Source organism: Theobroma cacao, chromosome 1 (assembly GCF_000208745.1).
Source record: "Theobroma cacao cultivar B97-61/B2 chromosome 1, Criollo_cocoa_genome_V2, whole genome shotgun sequence".
NCBI classification, from domain to species: Eukaryota; Viridiplantae; Streptophyta; class Magnoliopsida; order Malvales; family Malvaceae; genus Theobroma; species Theobroma cacao.
Window position 1 is genome coordinate 35,513,631 of NC_030850.1, and position 19,060 is coordinate 35,532,690.

Consider the following 19,060-nt stretch of genomic DNA (forward strand, 5'->3'; position numbering starts at 1 on the left):
CAAAAGTCTGCCCTTACTTTTTAGTTAAACAAGATATTATCACATTAATTTGGAAATCTTTTTTATATTTTAAAAATAAATTAAATTAAATATCCATTATTATTATGATCCTCAAGTTGCTCGTTTTAGGTCCTGTTAACCTTTCAAATTACGTAATGCACATTTCAAAGTTTTAATTTAATTTTTTAATTGCAAAGTTACAATTACAACTATTTCATAGGCTCCTAATTTGATTGAAATTTTATTCTTTTTACTTTGATTCAAAATCCCCATTTTAAAGATTGAGACAAGAAATTAGTTACTCTATTTATTTGTCACTCTTTTCCATCAACATAGGTGTGAGTTCATTAGATTGATTAAATTAAGTATAATTGTTTTTACATGATAAAATGCACAATACCACTAGATAAATTCGAATAATAAAAAAGAGTTTATATTTGATATATCCTCCCTTTATATTATTTATACATTATTATTTAGTTATAGAGTATTATTTGATAAACATATAAAGTTTAAAGTCAAATTTTTTTAAATAAATATTTTAAAATTATGAGTATTTATTTTTAATGTTTATAAATTTTAAATTTATTTATTAATGAGATAGAGAATATTTGATTTTATGGTGTATAAAATTTATATAGTATTAAGTATAAAAATAATTTATTATAGGATTACGCTTCCAACAATTCCGTTGTAGTCTAGTTGGTCAGGATATTCGGCTCTCACCCGAAAGACCCGGGTTCAAGTCCCGGCAACGGAAGTCCTACTTTTTCTTTTTCTGAGCGCGGTAAAAGGAAAATAATACTACTCGGACGGATTTTCCCTTTTCGCCAGATCTGAAATTTGAATGTGAGAGCATAAAAAATGGTGGAGTAATGAAATCGTATGAGATCAGTCATCAGTGTTTTCAGTAACTGAACACTGACACTCTCAAGTCTCGGGAGTCAAGGCGGAATTTGGATTTAGGAAGTCCTTTTTTTCTTCATCGAGCTCTTTCTAGAACAGAAATAGGGCAGAATGGCGGCGAGAGAAGAACAGACTCGGAAGAAAGAGGAAACGGAAATTGCATCGAACGACGAAGAAGACGATGAGCACGACTCAAAGGAAAGAGTTCTGCAAAGATACTTTCTCCAAGAGTGGAAACTGGTGAAATCTCTCTTAGACGACATCGTTTCCAACGGCCGCGTCTCCGACCCTTCTTCCGTCCACAAGATCCGATCCATCGTACTCTCTCGCCCTCTTTTATTTCCTTTTATACTTAATGTGTAACTTTTAATCATTAATTAGTCGTATCATTTGTTTTCCCAGATGGATAAGTATCAAGAACAAGGCCAATTGCTAGAACCTTACTTGGAAAGCATGGTTTCTCCTTTAATGTTCATCATCCGATCTAAAACAATCGAACTAGGCATCGATTCTGATGAGATTCTCCAAATAATCAAGCCTATATCCATCATTGTTTATTCTCTCGTAACCGTTTCCGGTTACAAAGCCGTTATCAAATTCTTTCCGCATCAAGTTTCGGATCTAGAACTCGCTGTTTCTCTGCTTGAGAAATGCCACAACACATCTTCTGTTACCTCGTTACGGCAAGAAAGTACGGGAGAAATGGAGGCAAAATGCGTGATGCTTTTGTGGCTTTCGATTCTTGTTTTGGTTCCGTTTGATATATCATCTGTTGATACTAGCATTGCGGGTAGTGGTGGTGGTGGTGTTGGCGAGGATGAGTTGGCTCCTTTGGTGTTGAGAATGTTAGGCTTTTCTAAAGATTATCTTTCAAATGCTGGTCCAATGCGGACTATGGCTGGATTAGTCCTCTCAAAGCTTCTAACACGACCGGATATGCCTAAGGCATTTACCAGGTATTTTTCCTTGTCATGCATCAGACTTTGTCTTTGGTTATTATGCTGAAATTTAGGTTAATTGAGGTCCTCGAGTAAGCTAATCAGTTACTTCATGTTACCTTTGTTTTTCAGCTTTATTGAATGGACTCATGAAGTTTTATCTTCTACAATGGATGATGTACTAAGTCATTTTCGATTGATAGGTTCTGTGGAAGCCCTTGCTGCCATTTTTAAGGTTCGTTTTTGATACTTTTGTGTCTATAGCCTATACTGACTTAAAGATATAAGTTAAATAACTAACAGGTTTTTTATATGAAAAATCTTGTAGCTAAATCAAGTGTAAAAGGCTGCTGTAGTGGTATCTTTTTAGTTCTGTCATGATACAGAACTTTTAAGCACTTGAAAGTATTCTCTAGGTCTTCATTTATGCTAAGAAAATTAATATTTATCGCATTTATCAAATTACTGCTACTTTTTTATTGCGTTCTTAATCTTGGTATATCAATCCCAATATCAATCTCATTTGTACTATTTATTATAGTCAGGCTGGCAGCAGGAAAGTGTTGCTGGATGTTGTTCCTACCGTTTGGAATGATGTCTCTGTGCTGATCAAGTCAGGTACTGCAGCTAGGAGTCCTTTGCTTCGCAAGTATTTGGTGAAGTTAACTCAGAGAATTGGACTTACTTGCCTCCCTTATCGTTCACCATCCTGGTGCTATGTGGTCAGTATTGCTTAATGATTTACTTTCGGGTTGTGAACTACATATACTTGGGATTCTCTCCAGAGATATGGAAACTGTTAGACTTGTCTAAAGAATGAAGTTATGCCAATTTTTTGAAAAGTTGAAGTATCTGTTGGTTAAAGATCCTATAGAGCATGCCAAGTTTCCATGTAAAAATTGACAAATCTTGAAGGAGTTACGTGTACCATATAAGTAATTTGTGTCTGCTTTTGCATCATTGCTTGTGCTAGTTAACTTGTACTTTCTAATTTAATTTTTATAATCTTTAGCTATGTGATTTTGGTGAAGTGTTTTTTTGTCACCGTGTCTCTCACCTTTCTGTTTGCCTTTTATGTAGGGAAGAACCAGCTCACTTGGAGAGAATATTTCTCTGAATGCATCCAATAAGAATGATCAATTGAATCAAGGTGTGGTTCTACACAACTCCGAATCAGAAGAAAATTCCAACTGTCTACAGGATGAAGATATGGATGTTCCAGAGATCATAGAAGAGATTATTGAGGTGTTACTTTCCGGATTGAGAGACACGGTATGTCTTAAGGGTGAGATTCTGTTGTGTAAGCTCATTGCTTTCTTATGTAAACTAGCTCCTAGGAAAGCTTTGGATGATGTTGTTGACATGTTGTCATCTCTAGACTTCTATTTACCTTGTTGACTTTATCTTTTATCAATATATCATATCTGGGTACCCATGGTCTTTCCATAATGTTAACCAGTACTTGGAGGTACCCTTCATCTGAAACTTCAATATGATTGTAAATGGAATTCCCATTGCCCTTTGAAGAGTTTATGGTAAAAAAAAAATGTAGGCTCAATTGAAATGTTGTAAATATGAAATTTCATATCTATATATGTTCTCAAAATAGTTCCCTGATGACCATGCAATTGAAAGTGGCCCAGTTGTCGAAGCATCGTGATAGCATTGCAGGGCAAGCGTATGACCAAGCAATAGATAAAAGTTTGACATGAACTTATGGATTTTTTTAGATGAGCGATGCATTCATTTTTTTTTCTCTCTTTTAGACTGCTGGTTTGATTATTAGCGATTTGGTATGTAGGATACCGTAGTACGTTGGTCTGCTGCAAAAGGCATAGGCCGCGTAACTTCACGTTTGACGTCTGTGCTCTCAGAAGAGGTCTTGTCATCTGTATTGGACCTGTTTTCACCTGTTGAGGTATGCTGATATTGTTGCTCTCTCTCACTTATCCTATTCTCCCCTAATGGCATAACAAGCAATATCATATTCCATAATATGAATATTTCCATTCCTTCTAAAACTATTCTTGAACCATCTTTAGCTTGTAGACTATAGGAGTCATGCTAATATGTAATGATTTTCCAGGGAGATGGTTCATGGCATGGAGGTTGCTTAGCATTGGCTGAACTGGCACGGAGAGGGTTGCTCTTACCTACCAGTCTCCCCAAAGTTGTACCTGTTGTTGTAAAGGTTGTGTGGTTTTTAACCTTCGTAAAGTAAATGAACACTAGAAGAAGTTCTTCCCTGTATCCATGAAAGTTGATATGGTTGTAAAATTTCTTCCCTGATAACAATTGCATGCGTGAGCTTGGTTGACTTAAATTTAAGCAGTAATTCTTTGCTTTAAATGTGTTTAGCATCAAGGCTCAAATGTATTTGCTGATTATTAGAAGTCTTCTTGACAGGCATTACATTATGATGTTCGAAGAGGTCCGCATAGCATTGGATCTCATGTACGTGATGCTGCTGCCTATGTTTGTTGGGCATTTGGTCGTGCATATTATCATACAGATATGAGAAATGTATTGGAACAGCTCGCCCCACACCTATTAACTGTGGCATGCTACGATCGTGAGGTGCTGACCTTCGTGTATTTGTTCTGTGCCACATTATCTATTCTGCTCATGCATGTAATATTTTATTAGTCTTATTTCGCCATGCTAAAAATTTTGATGTATTGATTAGGTTAACTGTAGAAGAGCTGCTGCAGCTGCTTTTCAGGAGAATGTTGGAAGGCAAGGGAATTACCCACATGGCATTGACATAGTGAATACTGCAGATTACTTTTCACTTTCATCACGAGTGAACTCTTATGTTCATGTTGCTGTCAGTATTGCTCAGTATGAAGGGTATCTTCATCCATTTGTGGATGAGCTTCTGCATAACAAGATCTGTCACTGGGTATGGTCTGAACTTTAAGTAACGAGATGCCTTCTTCAAACTTCATCTTTTTGAAAATGAACATTTATATTGAGTTTCTAACTCTTCTGGATGCTGTTCTGTTGGATGGGGCATATGCTGCCATTTCTTTGAAAATCTCAGTGGACTTTATTTGGGTTAGATAGAGGAGTGTTGTCATTCTTATGTTAAGTTATGATGCAAGCTGTGCCTTCTCTTCCACATTTTAGATGTTTCAACTGGTGATGAGCCTTTGAGAAAACTATAGCCTTTGAGGACTTGTGAACAATGAATTGTTGAAGTGATGTTGCTTCCTGGTTTATCTTGGTGAATTTAGTTCAAAGTCATTCAACAAGTTGGATAACAGGAGAGCCACTTTGATGGATCTTGTTCATGCATTAATTAACTGACAGATCACAGGGGGAATTAACTGGGGTTTGAGAAGATAGCACAACTTATAATTTTATATAGGTTAGGAGTTCATTCATTGATCTAGGAACTTTTCATTATAAGTCTTAGTTTATTTTACCTATGATAATTCACATGATCCATGCTTGGTAGTGTTTCTAACAAGAACCAAGGTTTTGAAGACTTTTTTCTTATATATAATTGGAATCATGATCAACATTATCGTTATTTTTTCCTCTTGGTTGTTATTGCTGATACTTTTTGGTGTTTCTTTCTTCAAATGAAACTTTTAGTCATATATATTCATGAATTGTATTTAATTTCTTTTAGGAATATACAACTTGTTTTATTTCCTCTTGGTTGTTATTGCTAATACGTTTTGGTGTTTCTTTCTTCAAATGAAACTTTTAGTCATTATGTATTCATGAATTGTATTTAATTTATTTTAGGAATATACAACTTATTCATGAATTTTAATTAATTTCTTCAGGATAAGGGCTTGAGAGAGCTTGCTTCAGAGGCACTTTCTGCGCTTGTTAGATATGATGCTGCATACTTTGCAAACTTTGTTCTGGAAAAGTTAATTCCTTTTACTCTGTCATCTGATTTATGCACGCGCCATGGTGCAACCTTAGCAGCTGGAGAACTTGTTTTGGCTATACATCAGTGTGGTTATGATCTTCCCTGCGGTACGCCACTTTTCTGCCCCCTTAAGTATATAATTAATTAGTGGAAAATTCAATTAAATTTACCATAAGATAGACCAAAGAAGTGTTCAGGTTTGATTAGATTTATACTTTGGGATGCTTCCATAGATCATGTTATTCTTATCCATTCCTGGTTACCTTTAGAATGGAATAGTGTCCTGAATTGAGATTTCTCTGAGTGCATGTTGATTTTTGCTTGAACAATTCAATGTTTCAGAACCATTTTGGAAACAAAATAGAAACCGTCAAAGCTTAGTTGTTTGAAAATATTTAGAAACTTAAAAGCAAGATTTATATTTCAAAATGCTTGATTACTAAGTAAGTATCACTGGCAGTTGCTGCTGTAGGGTAGGCTTTGGTGGTTGAGTTGAGTGAATAGTATTCTATAGGTGTTTGGTAGAAGGGGGGTAAATTTAAAGGCAGATGCCACGAGTCAGAGCCTTCTTATGTTTCTTGATGGAAGCACAATTCCATAAAGATTGAGAAAATCAATTTGCTTAAAATAAGATATTGTCTGCTGCTTTCGTTTGTCATGTTAAATATGTCGTATTTTGTCTCAGTTTCTCATTCTAGTTGCTGTATTGTTCAAGCGTATAAATCCATAAATTAAGCCACAGTTGCTTGTGTTTATATATTCAGATAAACAGAAGCAAGTTTCTGGTGTTGTCCCTGCTATTGAGAAAGCACGCCTTTATCGCGGGAAGGGTGGAGAAATAATGCGTGCAGCTGTATCCCGGTTCATTGAATGCATCTCAATCTCTCGCCTATCTTTGACAGAGAAAATAAAACGAAGTTTACTTGATACACTTAACGAGAATTTGAGACACCCTAACTCTCAGATACAGGTACTTCTTTTGTGGATTTTTTTTTCTTAAAACAGATTTTTCCCCTAATTGATTTTGATATTCTGATTTGAGAATCAAAAGTAATATCTAATGTACAGAATACATCTGTGAAAGCCCTAAAACACTTTCTTCAAGCATACCTTGTTGCTACGGATAGTAAAGGTTCCATTGGTGTAACATCAAAGTACCTGCAACTCCTGGGTGATTCAAATGTGGCTGTAAGAAGAGGATCTGCAATGGCATTAGGGGTTTTACCCTATGAATTGTTGGCTAATCAGTGGAGAGATGTGCTTTTGAAGCTTTGCAGGTCTTGTGCAATTGAGGTGCACTTGCTACTACTTCTCACTGAGATTAATTTACTCATCTAAAGAACTGTCGATGTTTGACTGGATGTATGTGTATGTTTTCTATGTGCAGGATAACCCTGAGGATAGAGATGCTGAAGCACGGGTTAATGCTGTCAAAGGACTTATATCAGTTTGTGAGACATTAACTCAGGCAAGAAAAAATTCTGATATCCATTCTGGAGAGGAAGACATGTCTCTGTTTCATCTGATCAAGAATGAGGTGATGGTTAGTTTGTTTAAAGCTCTTGATGACTATTCTGTCGATAACAGAGGTGATGTGGGTTCTTGGGTTCGTGAGGCTGCTATGGAAGGCCTTGAAAGGTGTACATATATCCTCTTTAAGGGATGTTCTACAAGTTCCACCAGGGAATCAGATGTGCTTGGATCTGTCTCAAAGCTACCTAATAGCAATTTTGATGAAGAGGACCAAATGTGTTCATTTTTTGACATAAATCTTGCTACCAATTTGGTGGGAGGAATTGCTAAGCAAGCTGTAGAAAAGATGGATAAATTAAGAGAAGTGGCTGCTAAGGTTCTCCAAAGGATTCTGTACCACGAGGAAATATTTATCCCTTTTATCCCTTGTAGGGAAAAGATAGAAGAAATTGTTCCCAATGAAACAGAATTAAAGTGGGGAGTAAGTAATTATGTGTTACTTGTCCAGTCTGCTTCTTAAGTACTTTTGGATCTTACGTTAATGCCATTATGTGCTTTGCTTGTAGGTACCTACCTTTTCGTATCCTCGTTTTGTGCAATTACTTCAGTTCAGTTGTTATAGCAGACCAGTGCTGTCTGGTTTAGTTATTTCGATTGGTGGCTTGCAAGATTCTTTGAGGAAGGCATCACTGTCTGCATTTTTGGAGTATCTTCAGGTGGATGAAGACATTAATAATGAATCCAAAGGGTGTAAATTATCCGAGGACATCCTTTGGATTCTCCAAGAGTATAAGCGATGTGACAGGGTCATTGTACCCACTTTGAAGGTAACTGAACCTCTTGATAACATCTCCGCCGAGAAAAAAGGATATAACAAAGGCATTCCCCTTTATGTTGAAATCTTTAATTTGTCTTGCAGTGAGTTAATTATGGAATTTTTTTTTCTTATTTTTATTTTAATTTTGGTTGGTGATTTATATTGCAGACAATCGAGATCCTTTTCAGCAAAAAGATCTTCTTGGATATGGAGGTTAGTTTCACTCCCTCCCTCTTGCTCCACAGCATCTATAGTTGATGCTATTAGTTTCTCATTGTTCCATTCAGTTATTACCAACAATGTTTTATTGCTCATTTACCAAAACATGTGAATTGTGTTCCATGTTTATATATATATATCAAAATAGTGTATCTCACATCCTCTAGATGCAAATGGCCATCAGAAGGTCTTCTTTCTCAGGTGGTTGTAATAACCTGTATTACAGTCACTTTATTGTGGGAGATTTTTTGGTGGATTTTTGAAGTTTCATCTTTATCACTTTCTTTATGTGGAGAAAATTGAGGAATAATTGTGGTTTACTGATTGATTCGTTAGGTTTCAAAACTATCAATCTTTCTTTAGAATGCATTCTAAATTATACAACTCTGAATATTAATTTGCAGGCTCAAACTTTGATTTTCTGTGCTGGTGTTTTGGATTCTCTGGTGGTTGAAATGAGAGGGTCAAAGGACTTCTCTAAGTTATATGCAGGCATTGCAATACTTGGATATATTTCTTCACTTTCAGATCCCATCAACTCCCGGGCCTTTTCCCATCTTCTCACTTTCCTTAGTCATCGGTACCCTAAGGTTTGTTGTGGTGATTGCATTTGTTGAATTATAGAAACTCTTTTACTTATAGAATGAAGTGGTGTGCAGCTTACTTGATGCAACACCACCCTACATGAGTAGGAATTATGCTTATATCTTTTTGTTTGAAGTGCTTATAGTATATCTTTCATCTGCCAGATTCGCAAAGCTTCTGCTGAACAAGTTTACCTTGTCCTGCTCCAAAATGGAAGTCTAGTGTCCGAGGAAAAAACAGATAAGGCACTTGAAATTATTTCTGAAACTTGCTGGGATGGTGACATGGAAACAGCAAAGCTTATGAAGTTGGAATTGTATGCTATCGCTGGTCTGGATGTTGGACCGCTAAAAACTACTGACAAAGTACCAAACAAGGATGTTAAGAAATCTGCAGCTCCAGATGAGAATGAATCCTACTCTTCATTGGTTGAGTCAACTGGGTTTTGAGTTTTGACTGCTTCAACTGTATACGAGCCTCCTGTAGTACATTTTTCAATTTTTATTTCCTTTTAGCAATTAGCTTCTTCAGGTGAAGTGCAGAGAGAGATGCATCGTGTATTGCAGTTAGGTCATGACAGGCATTTAGGGTTTTGTTGAAAAGTATGTATATGCCAGCTTTGCTGATGACCTCCACGTCTACTGACGATTTGGTTTATGGCCCGAAACTGTTCAATCCGCTGCCATGCGTGTTACAGCTCTTCATGGGCCGAGTGGCCCATTTAGGCTAGCAAGCTCAGCCCCGTTTAAAAATGGACATGCGTCTTATAACGTGAGTGGACGAGTGGTCTTAATATAAAATATGGCTTATTGTTAATAAATTGTGTAAACAAATGGGCCTGGACTAATAAAGGCCCAATTGTTAATGGGTTCAGAATATACAGATAACGTCTTTTCAGGACCAAATTTGAGTGGGCTTCAGTGTCCACTATTTGAACTTTTTTTCTAAATTACATCAGTCTTTGAACGATAAAAACCCGTGACAATCGAGTCGTGTAAAAAGGTCCCACTAAATGGCTCTTTTTTCAACTTTTAATATCTCTAGTCATTAAAACTATAAAATTTTAATAATTTAATAATTTATTATCAAAATTAAAATATTTTTTATTTTTTTATTTGTATTTTTTTATTTTAATTTTTATTTTCATTAATTTTAAATATTAATGATTTTATAATTTAAATATTAATATCTTTTAAACTTTAAATTTTAAATATTGATTGTTTATAATTTATAATTAAAAATTTGAAATTTTTAATTTTCTTTTTTAAAAAATAAAAACTTTTTAATTTAAAGTATTGAATGGAATAACCAACATTATGAAAAGACATTAATAGAAATTTCGAAATTTTACCAGATTTTGAAAACTAATCTTTTTTATAACACTGATGTTTGACTTGGTAGTAACTTAACATATTATAATAGATATAAATATGTAACATATCATAATAAATATGAATAGATATTACGTGATATATTGTTGTGATATAATAATATAATTATATTGTATTTTTCATCCTTCACATGAAAATATAAAAAACCATTACAATTAATGATAATTAATTAATCATTAATTATAAAAATTTATTTAATTTAAAATAAAAATATAAAAATATATTTAAACGTAATAAAAAATAAAAACTTATTTAAATTTTTTAAAATAATTTTAAATTTTTTTTAGTATCATGCCCATAATTTATTATGATCCACAAACGTAAACAATATGACACTGCTTCTTGATCATGGTACAAAAAAATTATGAGTATTCTAGAACAAAAAGAAACAATTTATGATTATTCTTCAAATGAAAAAACCCAAGGGAAGAAAATCCATATTACACATGATCACACCATATGCTAAATGAAAATATTGCATCATTTTCTCACCCATTACTTAACAAATACACTGCTCTCATCCAACGGAAAGGGTACTTCATAATCTCTTACCATCAGTATAACGCCTCAATAGCTTACCTTCGATTTCATTATCTACTAGGTAAAGATGACACTGATTACTTACTTAGCCAGGGAAACACATTGGGAGATGAAGGGAGCCGAGCTGTAAGAACTTCGACTCCAGTTTCTGTAACCTGCATGATAATATTCATCAAGCAAGAAACATTCATGTGTTAGGTGTGTCAGGATTCTCCATCATATAACACAAATTTGATCACAACCATGCACTATATATCACGAGATCTTTTATTACTGATACTCATGAATGGGCTCAAATATAACAGATCATTGCAAGACAACCAAAAAAGGTTGCACTGGCAAATGGTTAACTCAGGAGCGAAAAGGTCATATTCCAGACGTTTCTCTAAGAGACAAAACTTCAAAACACGACTATCTGTAGAGATATCATGAAAGAAAAAGCACTGGTAATGCAGAGTTACCAAAAGAGTGTGCTCAAACTGAGCACTGCGTTTGCCATCTACAGTAACGACGGTCCATCCATCAGGCCACATTCGATCACGCCAAACCCCTATTGAGAAAAATCCAGCAAGACATAGCCGGTAAATCAAAAGGGTTTTAAACTACTATCCCCTATATCATCCAACTTCAAGAGTTACCTGCATTAATCATTGGTTCAATTGTAAAAGTCTGTCCAGCTTTCATCACCCCAACTGCTTTATTTCCTGCTTAGGTTAAGGCAAGCAGCATATACAGAAACAGAAATTACTCGCAATTAAGAATGGTTGAATCAATTTAATGTTCTCCCTGTTTACAACAGCAATTGATTCCTTATACTCTATTGTGGACTTTCCATGAAGCATTAAGGGATAGCTAACATAAAAAGCAATTGGATTGAGAAACTTGATCTTAAAAGGATACTTCCATAATGGGGAATATTTGGGGCACAGTGGAATAGCTCTCCAATACCATGACCGCAATATGATTTAACCTGTAGTAACAGAAGATAACAGAGCAAGAAATAAACAAAAACTGTAATTGTGTAATCTATGAACCAAAATGTATTACTGCATAGTCCAAATTACACATTACCACTGATAACCCCGACATTAAAGCATGGCGATTAATCACTTCCCCAATTTCACGAAATCTCACTCCAGGTTTAACTGAATTAGAGCCCAAAGTAAAAGAAAAAAAATGATTAATAGAAATCAAGCCTAAACTTAAGTCTTGAACTATCCACTTAAAAAATCAACAGACCATATTCAAATCTAATTAATGATTTCTAAATCAAGCAGTTAGCACCTGCCTTCTACATAGAACATAGAGCGCATGATGCACATATGTTTGAAGACTCATCCATGAAAATGAAATTCAAACCACATTATTTCTTGATCATTTTATCCTTTAAAAAAAAAATTAAAAGTAACAAATTATGAACACTAAGTTTAACTAATCCGGCATTTATGATAAAGGTCACCAAATTTAATGCATGACCATTCAAATCACATTAGAAGAGCAATGACATCATAGACATGGCATGGCATGCTTAGTGATTGCAGAAAGTTGTAATTGAACTAATTCTAGCAGCCATCAAAAGTCTTTCTTTCTTTAAGATGATCTCTAGGCCACCATACAATTTACAATATGTAAAACCCATCAACACAATGACTTTTTGAAACCTTAGCGGAACAAGAAAAAATCAGAGAAAAAGTGATACTGAAGAATTGCAATGTGCAAATAGAATATGAATCAAACACGTACCAATAGATATTGCTTTATCCAAGCACTCATATGTACACTGTACCAGCTGACGAGATGCTTCATCGACATTTCCCACAAAATATGTTTCATTTAAATCACCTGCATAATGAGTCACTTTGTCAAATATGGAGGTTTCATTAATTTTAGCAAGATTTGAATTTATATATAAATCTGCAGTAGATTCTTACCATGAACTCCTTTGTAGTAAACAGTGACATCAACATTTACAATATCACCATCCTCCAATTTCCTGAGGCAATTAAAACATATTTAGTCACCAATTTTGAGTTTAGGTCCATCCTAGTAATTGAAAAGGATTATGAATGAATGTTAAAAAATTGAAAGTCAAAATGGCGTTATGGATGAATAATTGAGGTCCTGAAGAATTAAAGCACGACTATTACCTTGCATCGGGAATTCCATGGCATATTACTTCATTAACTGACCTGGAAAAGAAAATGAAATACATTTGCTTAATCAACATTATAAATCCCAGCAAATTCAAAGAATATGTACAGAAGAAGTACCCACGTGCAGCAAGACTTTGGGAAGAAATAATAATTGAGAGGGGATGGATATCCTCCTGCAGGAGAGGACACATGTATAAAGTTAAACCAAAGAAGAGATAAATGATTATTAATATATTGTGCAGAATAAAAGCTCATTCAAAACCAATGGACCTGCGTCAATAGTTGCCTCATGAACCACTCGATCAATTTCATCCGTTGTTACACCAGGACGGATCATCCGAGCTGCAGCATCCAAAACCTCTCTTGCAATCTAAGGATAAAAATATATACACTAAGACTTTAAAATTACACAATGAAAAAAGTAATACTAAAAAGAAATTGGATTTAATTGCAATTGGAAAGGATTTCCAAGGACAATTGCACTTATTTGCAATTGGAAAGTATTTCTCATTGTTTCCTCCTTCCCTTCTAGCAACTATACTGTTAAGGTTTGATCACAGAAGAGAAAACTGGATCTACTTATCTCTATGTAGTTACTACATGACATTTATGGTGCCAATGTCATCATCTATGAGGCCATATTTAGGCCCAGTATGAAATTATCTTACTAAAAGAACTTTTATATGTAATAGATGCAGAATTCCAAAACCATTGTACAGAAACTTATTATTCCTTGAATTTGAACTTCACAATTTGACCATCAATTCTACTATCCATCGAAAAGTTTAACATATATGGGCAGCAACAGTGTGGTTAAGGTAAATCCTTCCAGTTGACAGTAGGGTTCTCTAAACCAAACTATTTTGAAGCTCATTTTAAGATGATAAGCTTCGTTGAAATGGAAGCCTTTATTTTCACATGAAGCAGAGCAATGCAACCTTTGGAGTAAAAATAGAAGACAATAACATAGCATGATAAACTCCCTCATAATAGTTGTAGAATAGAAAAAAAGAGAAAGAGGGAGAGAGAACTTACTCGACAAGTTTCTCGCATTCTCTCAATTTGATCTGGAGTTTTGATCTTCAAAACAGATGCACCAAAGTCAAAAAGAAAAATAATAATAATAAAGAAAAAACTATAAGGAGCATATAAAAATGTGTAGCTTAGTTCACTAAGGCTCAAGAAGAGATTTTACAATTATAAACTTACCTCAACAACATGCTGCAAATCACTATTGGGCTCAACTTTTGGGATTCCCTACATGTGGAAAGAACAGTTATACCTTGAGGATGCAAAAACCAGTAACCCAGCAGGAAAGGAGAGAAAAATAGAGGTTAATTATTCATTGAACTCTCTCTCTCTCTCTCTTTATATATATATATAAAATTCAATATGCAAATAAATATTCAATATGCAAACAAATAATTCAGAAAGACTCACAACAACAGCCCAGTCAGGTTTATCAATATGAGCAGGTACAATACGCTTGATAGATATGGGATATGGTCTGAGTGTTCTGCACAAAGAAGATAACACCATAACAACAATAAAAATAAGAATCAGGAATAACAAGGGAATTAACTATCCAGGAAAGAAAACACGAAAGCTTGAAAATAGCACAGGAAGTAGGAAATTGATGCAAAAGGAAGAAAGATATGTAGCATAAATGAGGAACTAAAATCCTAGAGAACTACCCTGTCCAATCAAAATGAGGAAGTTTTGGACTTCGACTCTGCCCTTTTCTCAAGCAATATAGCCAACCCTCACTAGCTAAATGCGAATCTTGTTCACCAGCAGCACTTGTCCCAAGTGCGGACAGCTTTGCCTTCAAATGAACTGATTTGTGTGAGCTCCAAGAAGCCTTGAAACAATCCTGAGTACTGTCAAGAAAAACATCATTAATACAAAATGAAAAGCTGAATCAGACATTTCAAAATTTTTCCTAAGAAAAGAACAAAGAAAAATCAATTTCAATCAACGACCAGACGTCTGAGCCCCACGTATTAATCCAAAAATATAAAAAACATCAACCAGGTTTAGGTCAAGGATAGAATTAACCACATCCCTTGCATTTTATAAAGCCTTGACATACAATATTTGGAAGAGTAATATGGAGGTGAAATCAGGCAATTAACTCACTACATCATATTATACACAATATTTCCCAGCATATTCAAGATAACAGAATTTCAAAGCCGTAGAAGAAAATGATTACAGACCAGAAAGCAGCACCTTCACGAGGAAGCTTTAACTCCACGCACTTTGGACACCTGCAGATAACAAGTTATATCAGAAACAAGCGATTCAACTCAACTCTCAAGTTATCATTATTGACCAAACAAAGTCTAATTCAAAATGTCTAATCTCACAATTCTAATAGTCTTTCTTTCAAAGGTTTTCCTTATTCATTTCCTAAGTTTCATCAAAATCCTCGATCGCAATGAGTTCTTTACCCTAACCTTTTCCGTGGAACACCGATTTTACATCTCTAACGGTTGCATGATACGCTAACTCAGAAACTTCTTTGATTCTAATGCGAGAATAAACAAGAACTAAGTAACCGACTATAAGCTAGAACAAGAAAATAACTACATACTGAAGATGAGCAGGCTTGCCGCACTGAGCACAGGAAAGCGCCTCCGCCACATCTGAGCCGCCGGCCATCGAACCTCAAATTTACTATTTCTCTTCTTTTATATGTAAAATTGAACAGTAAAGTCAAATTCACCGAAAATGAGAATAGAACCAGTAAAATAATTTAAAATATATATATATACGAGTAAAATTAAAAAAGCATTTTAGATCTTAGCAAGACAATAAAAACAAGAGTTTTAGATCAAAGATAATAACAGCGCCGACCTTACTGAATATCAATCGAAGGCGGTCGAGCTTTTTTTCCTTTCCTTACCAGAGTTCTCGTTTTCTGAGAGAAAAGAGAGGGAGAGCACGGGCTTAGCAGACTAGGGCTGGGGTGGGCGCGGTAAAACACATAGGTAGTGTTGCTGATGTAGATTTTCAATGTTTTTCCTTTATTTTTTTATTTTGACCTTTTAAAGGGCGGGGACTTTTATGTAAATTAAATAAACTAAAGGTATATTTGTGTTATTTTTTTATTTATTTTTTTTTGTTATGGTACACCTGATTTCATGGTTGTTGTCTCCGTCATTTGCTCGAAAGGCAAAGTCAAAAACGTCTTTGAATTTTTAAGAAGAAACTAGAAAAGTTTTGAGTTGAGAAATTTGCTAGAGTTTTTAGGGCACTGGCTTTTATATGGTTTAAATAGTATAAAAGTTCTTGAATTATGATATATTTTCAATAAAATCTTTAATCTTTTATCATAATTAAATGAATATTAATTTTTTATAAAAAAAAAAATTGTTATCAAATCTAATATTAATTGATATTTTTTATTTACATAACAGATAAATAAACAATTAACATAACTGTTTTAATTATATCAATTATTACATGATAATGTTAACTTACTAAATATGTTACGTGACATTAAATGTCAGTAGATATTAATTTAACAATAATTAATTTTTGATTTAGATAAAAGCTTAATTATGTATGACAAATATAAAATCTTATTTAAATACAATAAAAAGTAAGAAACTTAAATGGAGAAATGATCACATTAAAAGAGCTTTTTTACATTTTATGTCGTTTTACATATTAGCCATTGTCACATAGCATAAGAGCATGATAAACCCATTAGATTTGAGGCCAGAATGGCACACCAGTCTCTGGAATCCAGGCCTCTCCTTGTATGAGCCTGCTCACTGTAAAAGGGACAGCCTCTTGGGCACTGTCGAGCACATGAAAGCCAGGCCAGTTCACTCTGTGTGCAATCGAAGCACCGCTACCTGTATTCATGTACTCAGCATAGTATAGTGTTGAAAGAGCAAAACTGCCACTCCATTCCGTCCATTCCTTTGGATCGATTAAACCATCAAGGTCTGTCTTCAAAAACACTGTCCTGGAATATCTTTTCCATGGCCTACCTAAATAACTCTTGAACAAATGCTTGACAGAATCGAAATCAGCTGCTGGCCTTACGCGCGATCCTTGAATTGAAATCCCTGTGTTTTCATTAGAATCTTCTCTCCCTTGCGCAGTGATCATGTTAGCTTGTTGATTCATCGGTCTCTTTACGAATATATCACAGTTTTTTAAGACTACCGGGGCATCACTAAATATGAAATCAATTGTGCGATAAATGTGGCAATCGCGATAAAACTGCCTTAGGGACTGAACAAAGAGGGTGTTCTGGTAACCCTTGAAGCTGCAGCGATAGAACACAGAGTGGTCTGAGCTTACCCTTAATGCCACTGCTTGAAGTTTATTCGGAGCGGCTGTGTTCTCAAAAGTCATGTCCCTGGCCCAAAACCCATCACCTGATACGCCTGAACAAGATGAAATTAAGACCATGTATCCTCTCAAATTATTCAAATGGATACAAAGATTTGAATCCAAATTTTTTATGGAATCATCTAAGAAGTAAGGTCTTCATTCTTACCAAATGTTGCAGAGCCTAAAATGGTAGCACCATCGGGGACATTTCGGCTGCCTGTTACAATTGTTTTATCCATGCCATCACCAACCAACCTTACATTCTTCACATTCCTGTCTATGTCTACGTTCTCACTGTACACCCCTGATTTCACATAGATTATTACTCTTTGGGGGCGCCTATTACCCATCCTAGCAACTGCAGCCACTGCCTCATTGATTGTTTTGTGAGTACCGGAGCCATCCGTTGCGACGACAAAATCAGCCCTTGAAGTTGCTGGATTTCAAGATGCTAAAAGTCGCCCGCCTTGGTTGAATTTTGGTCTAGGCAGTAGCTCTGTCCAGTACCCCGAAAAAGCAGAGTGTGGTAATTTCTTTTCGGGAGGTTAATTGCCTAGTAAAGTTCTTCGGACTATCTTCAGCCAAGCCCACCATAATGGAAAAAATGAACTACGAACTACTGTTCAAAAAGTTTGCATGTTCTGACTTTTTATATATAATAAAAATTGAACTTCCTAAATTTTATTTTATTACAATTGAATCAATCTCAGCTCCCTAAAGCTAGTGACACCTAGGGGAGTAGCTTACCTTACTTTATGACAACATGCTTCCCATACAATGCCAAAGCTTCACTAAGCAAAGTTGTCAGGTTTTGGTGAGCATCTGCATGATCTTGAATAACAACACCCCTCTCGCCCAACCCCTCCAGACAAGTCCTGTGGTTCGCCGGCACGCCACTCAGCCATGTTCGAGCATCATCAAGGGTACGTATAGCTTTGACGAGAGAGCAAGAGCGAGAGCCTGGACTCGCTATCATCATACAGCTTAACGCAGTCACGTAGACCCATGCCATGATAATTTAAGGCACTACGGTCCAATCCATGCAGGGTCTCGGAAGCCTTAGCCCAGTTCCTCGATTGCACAACCATGGTTTTGGCCATTTGAACCACCTCTGCAAGTTCCTGAGAGCAAGAGGTGGTAGCCATGGCTAGGAGAAGGAGAAAGGTGGTGACACTAGCGGACATTTTGTTGACATGAATAAGGGAAATGGCTTGCATGGACTTGGTGCCTGGACTTCGTTTTTGAATATATGTAGCTCGGTGAGGAAGAAAACACATGGACCATTGTAGCCCAGGTGTCATTCGGGCTTTAAGCAGCTTATGGAAAACATCATGCAGTCATGACTTAATTGGTAGTTGGTATAAATTTCATGGCTCTGTCTCCACAGTAACATTTGTGTGGAACTGTGGAAAAAGATATTAAGGACTTCTCTTCTGACAGGATTAATATTTTAGTGACTTTTTTCGGAAAATTTTTTTAAATGAATATTAGAAATTATGCATAAATATCATAGAAATTTGAAATTTTGATATTGGTATTGTAATAGTAATATATTAAAAAGTTAATAAATATCAATTGATGAGTTAGGTTCATAGTTTTTTCATTGCAATATTGACTGTTGCAATGAGAGCTAGAAAAAAAAAAGTAAAAAAGAGCTTTCCGATTAATTAGATTAAATATGGCTTAATAATGTTTTATATAATATTAATAAAACTCGTATTTGACTGGAAAAAAAAAATAGTTATAACTAAAGGAGAAGGAGAATCATAGAACAAAAAACATGAAAAACGATACCC

The 19,060-nt window shown here is 35.2% G+C and overlaps 3 protein-coding genes and 1 non-coding gene across 5 annotated transcripts; 2 read left to right on the forward strand and 2 right to left on the reverse strand.

Moving 5' to 3' along the window:
• On the forward strand, positions 688-760 carry TRNAE-CUC. The gene has a single exon. It is a non-coding gene; the product is annotated as a tRNA-Glu (tRNA).
• Positions 795-9,705, forward strand: LOC18614327 (tubulin-folding cofactor D). Its single transcript, XM_007052040.2, has 17 exons — positions 795-1,224; positions 1,309-1,862; positions 1,977-2,079; positions 2,390-2,566; positions 2,925-3,116; positions 3,646-3,762; positions 3,931-4,035; positions 4,251-4,421; positions 4,531-4,746; positions 5,642-5,840; positions 6,498-6,703; positions 6,802-7,026; positions 7,121-7,687; positions 7,773-8,033; positions 8,192-8,236; positions 8,647-8,832; positions 8,992-9,705. The coding sequence occupies exons 1-17, from the start codon at positions 1,018-1,020 to the stop codon at positions 9,274-9,276; spliced, it is 3,816 nt and encodes a 1,271-aa protein (XP_007052102.2). The 5' UTR covers positions 795-1,017; the 3' UTR covers positions 9,277-9,705.
• On the reverse strand, positions 10,490-15,911 carry LOC18614328 (methionine aminopeptidase 1A). 2 transcript variants are annotated; one of them, XM_018125338.1, is made up of 17 exons: positions 15,771-15,911; positions 15,508-15,598; positions 15,131-15,181; positions 14,606-14,791; positions 14,352-14,427; positions 14,121-14,168; positions 13,947-13,991; positions 13,182-13,281; positions 13,033-13,084; positions 12,906-12,947; positions 12,690-12,751; positions 12,502-12,600; positions 11,830-11,903; positions 11,659-11,728; positions 11,397-11,462; positions 11,220-11,308; positions 10,490-10,913 (listed from the first exon to the last, which is right to left on the reverse strand). In XM_018125338.1, the coding sequence occupies exons 2-17, from the start codon at positions 15,573-15,575 to the stop codon at positions 10,836-10,838; spliced, it is 1,206 nt and encodes a 401-aa protein (XP_017980827.1). In that variant the 5' UTR covers positions 15,576-15,598; positions 15,771-15,911; the 3' UTR covers positions 10,490-10,835. The 2 variants fall into 2 exon arrangements, with proteins under 2 accessions (XP_017980827.1, XP_007052103.1); XM_007052041.2 differs by having other exon boundaries at positions 15,508-15,601.
• Positions 16,626-18,448, reverse strand: LOC18614329 (probable pectinesterase/pectinesterase inhibitor 36). The gene is given in 4 exon segments (XM_018118429.1): positions 16,626-17,317; positions 17,431-17,760; positions 18,012-18,189; positions 18,191-18,448. Coding segments are annotated over 4 exon segments (1,458 nt in total).

Excerpts from the sequence above, each read along its gene's own strand:
- LOC18614327 (XM_007052040.2), top strand. The coding sequence starts at position 1,018 with ATGGCGGCGAGAGAAGAACAGACTCGGAAGAAAGAGGAAACGGAAATT. Across the intron at positions 3,763-3,930 it reads ACCTGTTTTCACCTGTTGAG|GGAGATGGTTCATGGCATGG; the intron begins GTATGCTGATAT and ends ATGATTTTCCAG. Across the intron at positions 5,841-6,497 it reads TGGTTATGATCTTCCCTGCG|ATAAACAGAAGCAAGTTTCT; the intron begins GTACGCCACTTT and ends TTATATATTCAG.
- LOC18614328 (XM_018125338.1), bottom strand. The coding sequence starts at position 15,575 with ATGGCCGGCGGCTCAGATGTGGCGGAGGCGCTTTCCTGTGCTCAGTGC. Across the intron at positions 14,428-14,605 it reads CCTCATTTTGATTGGACAGG|AACACTCAGACCATATCCCA; the intron begins GTAGTTCTCTAG and ends TTCTTTGTGCAG. Across the intron at positions 14,169-14,351 it reads AACCTGACTGGGCTGTTGTT|GGAATCCCAAAAGTTGAGCC; the intron begins GTGAGTCTTTCT and ends TTCCACATGTAG.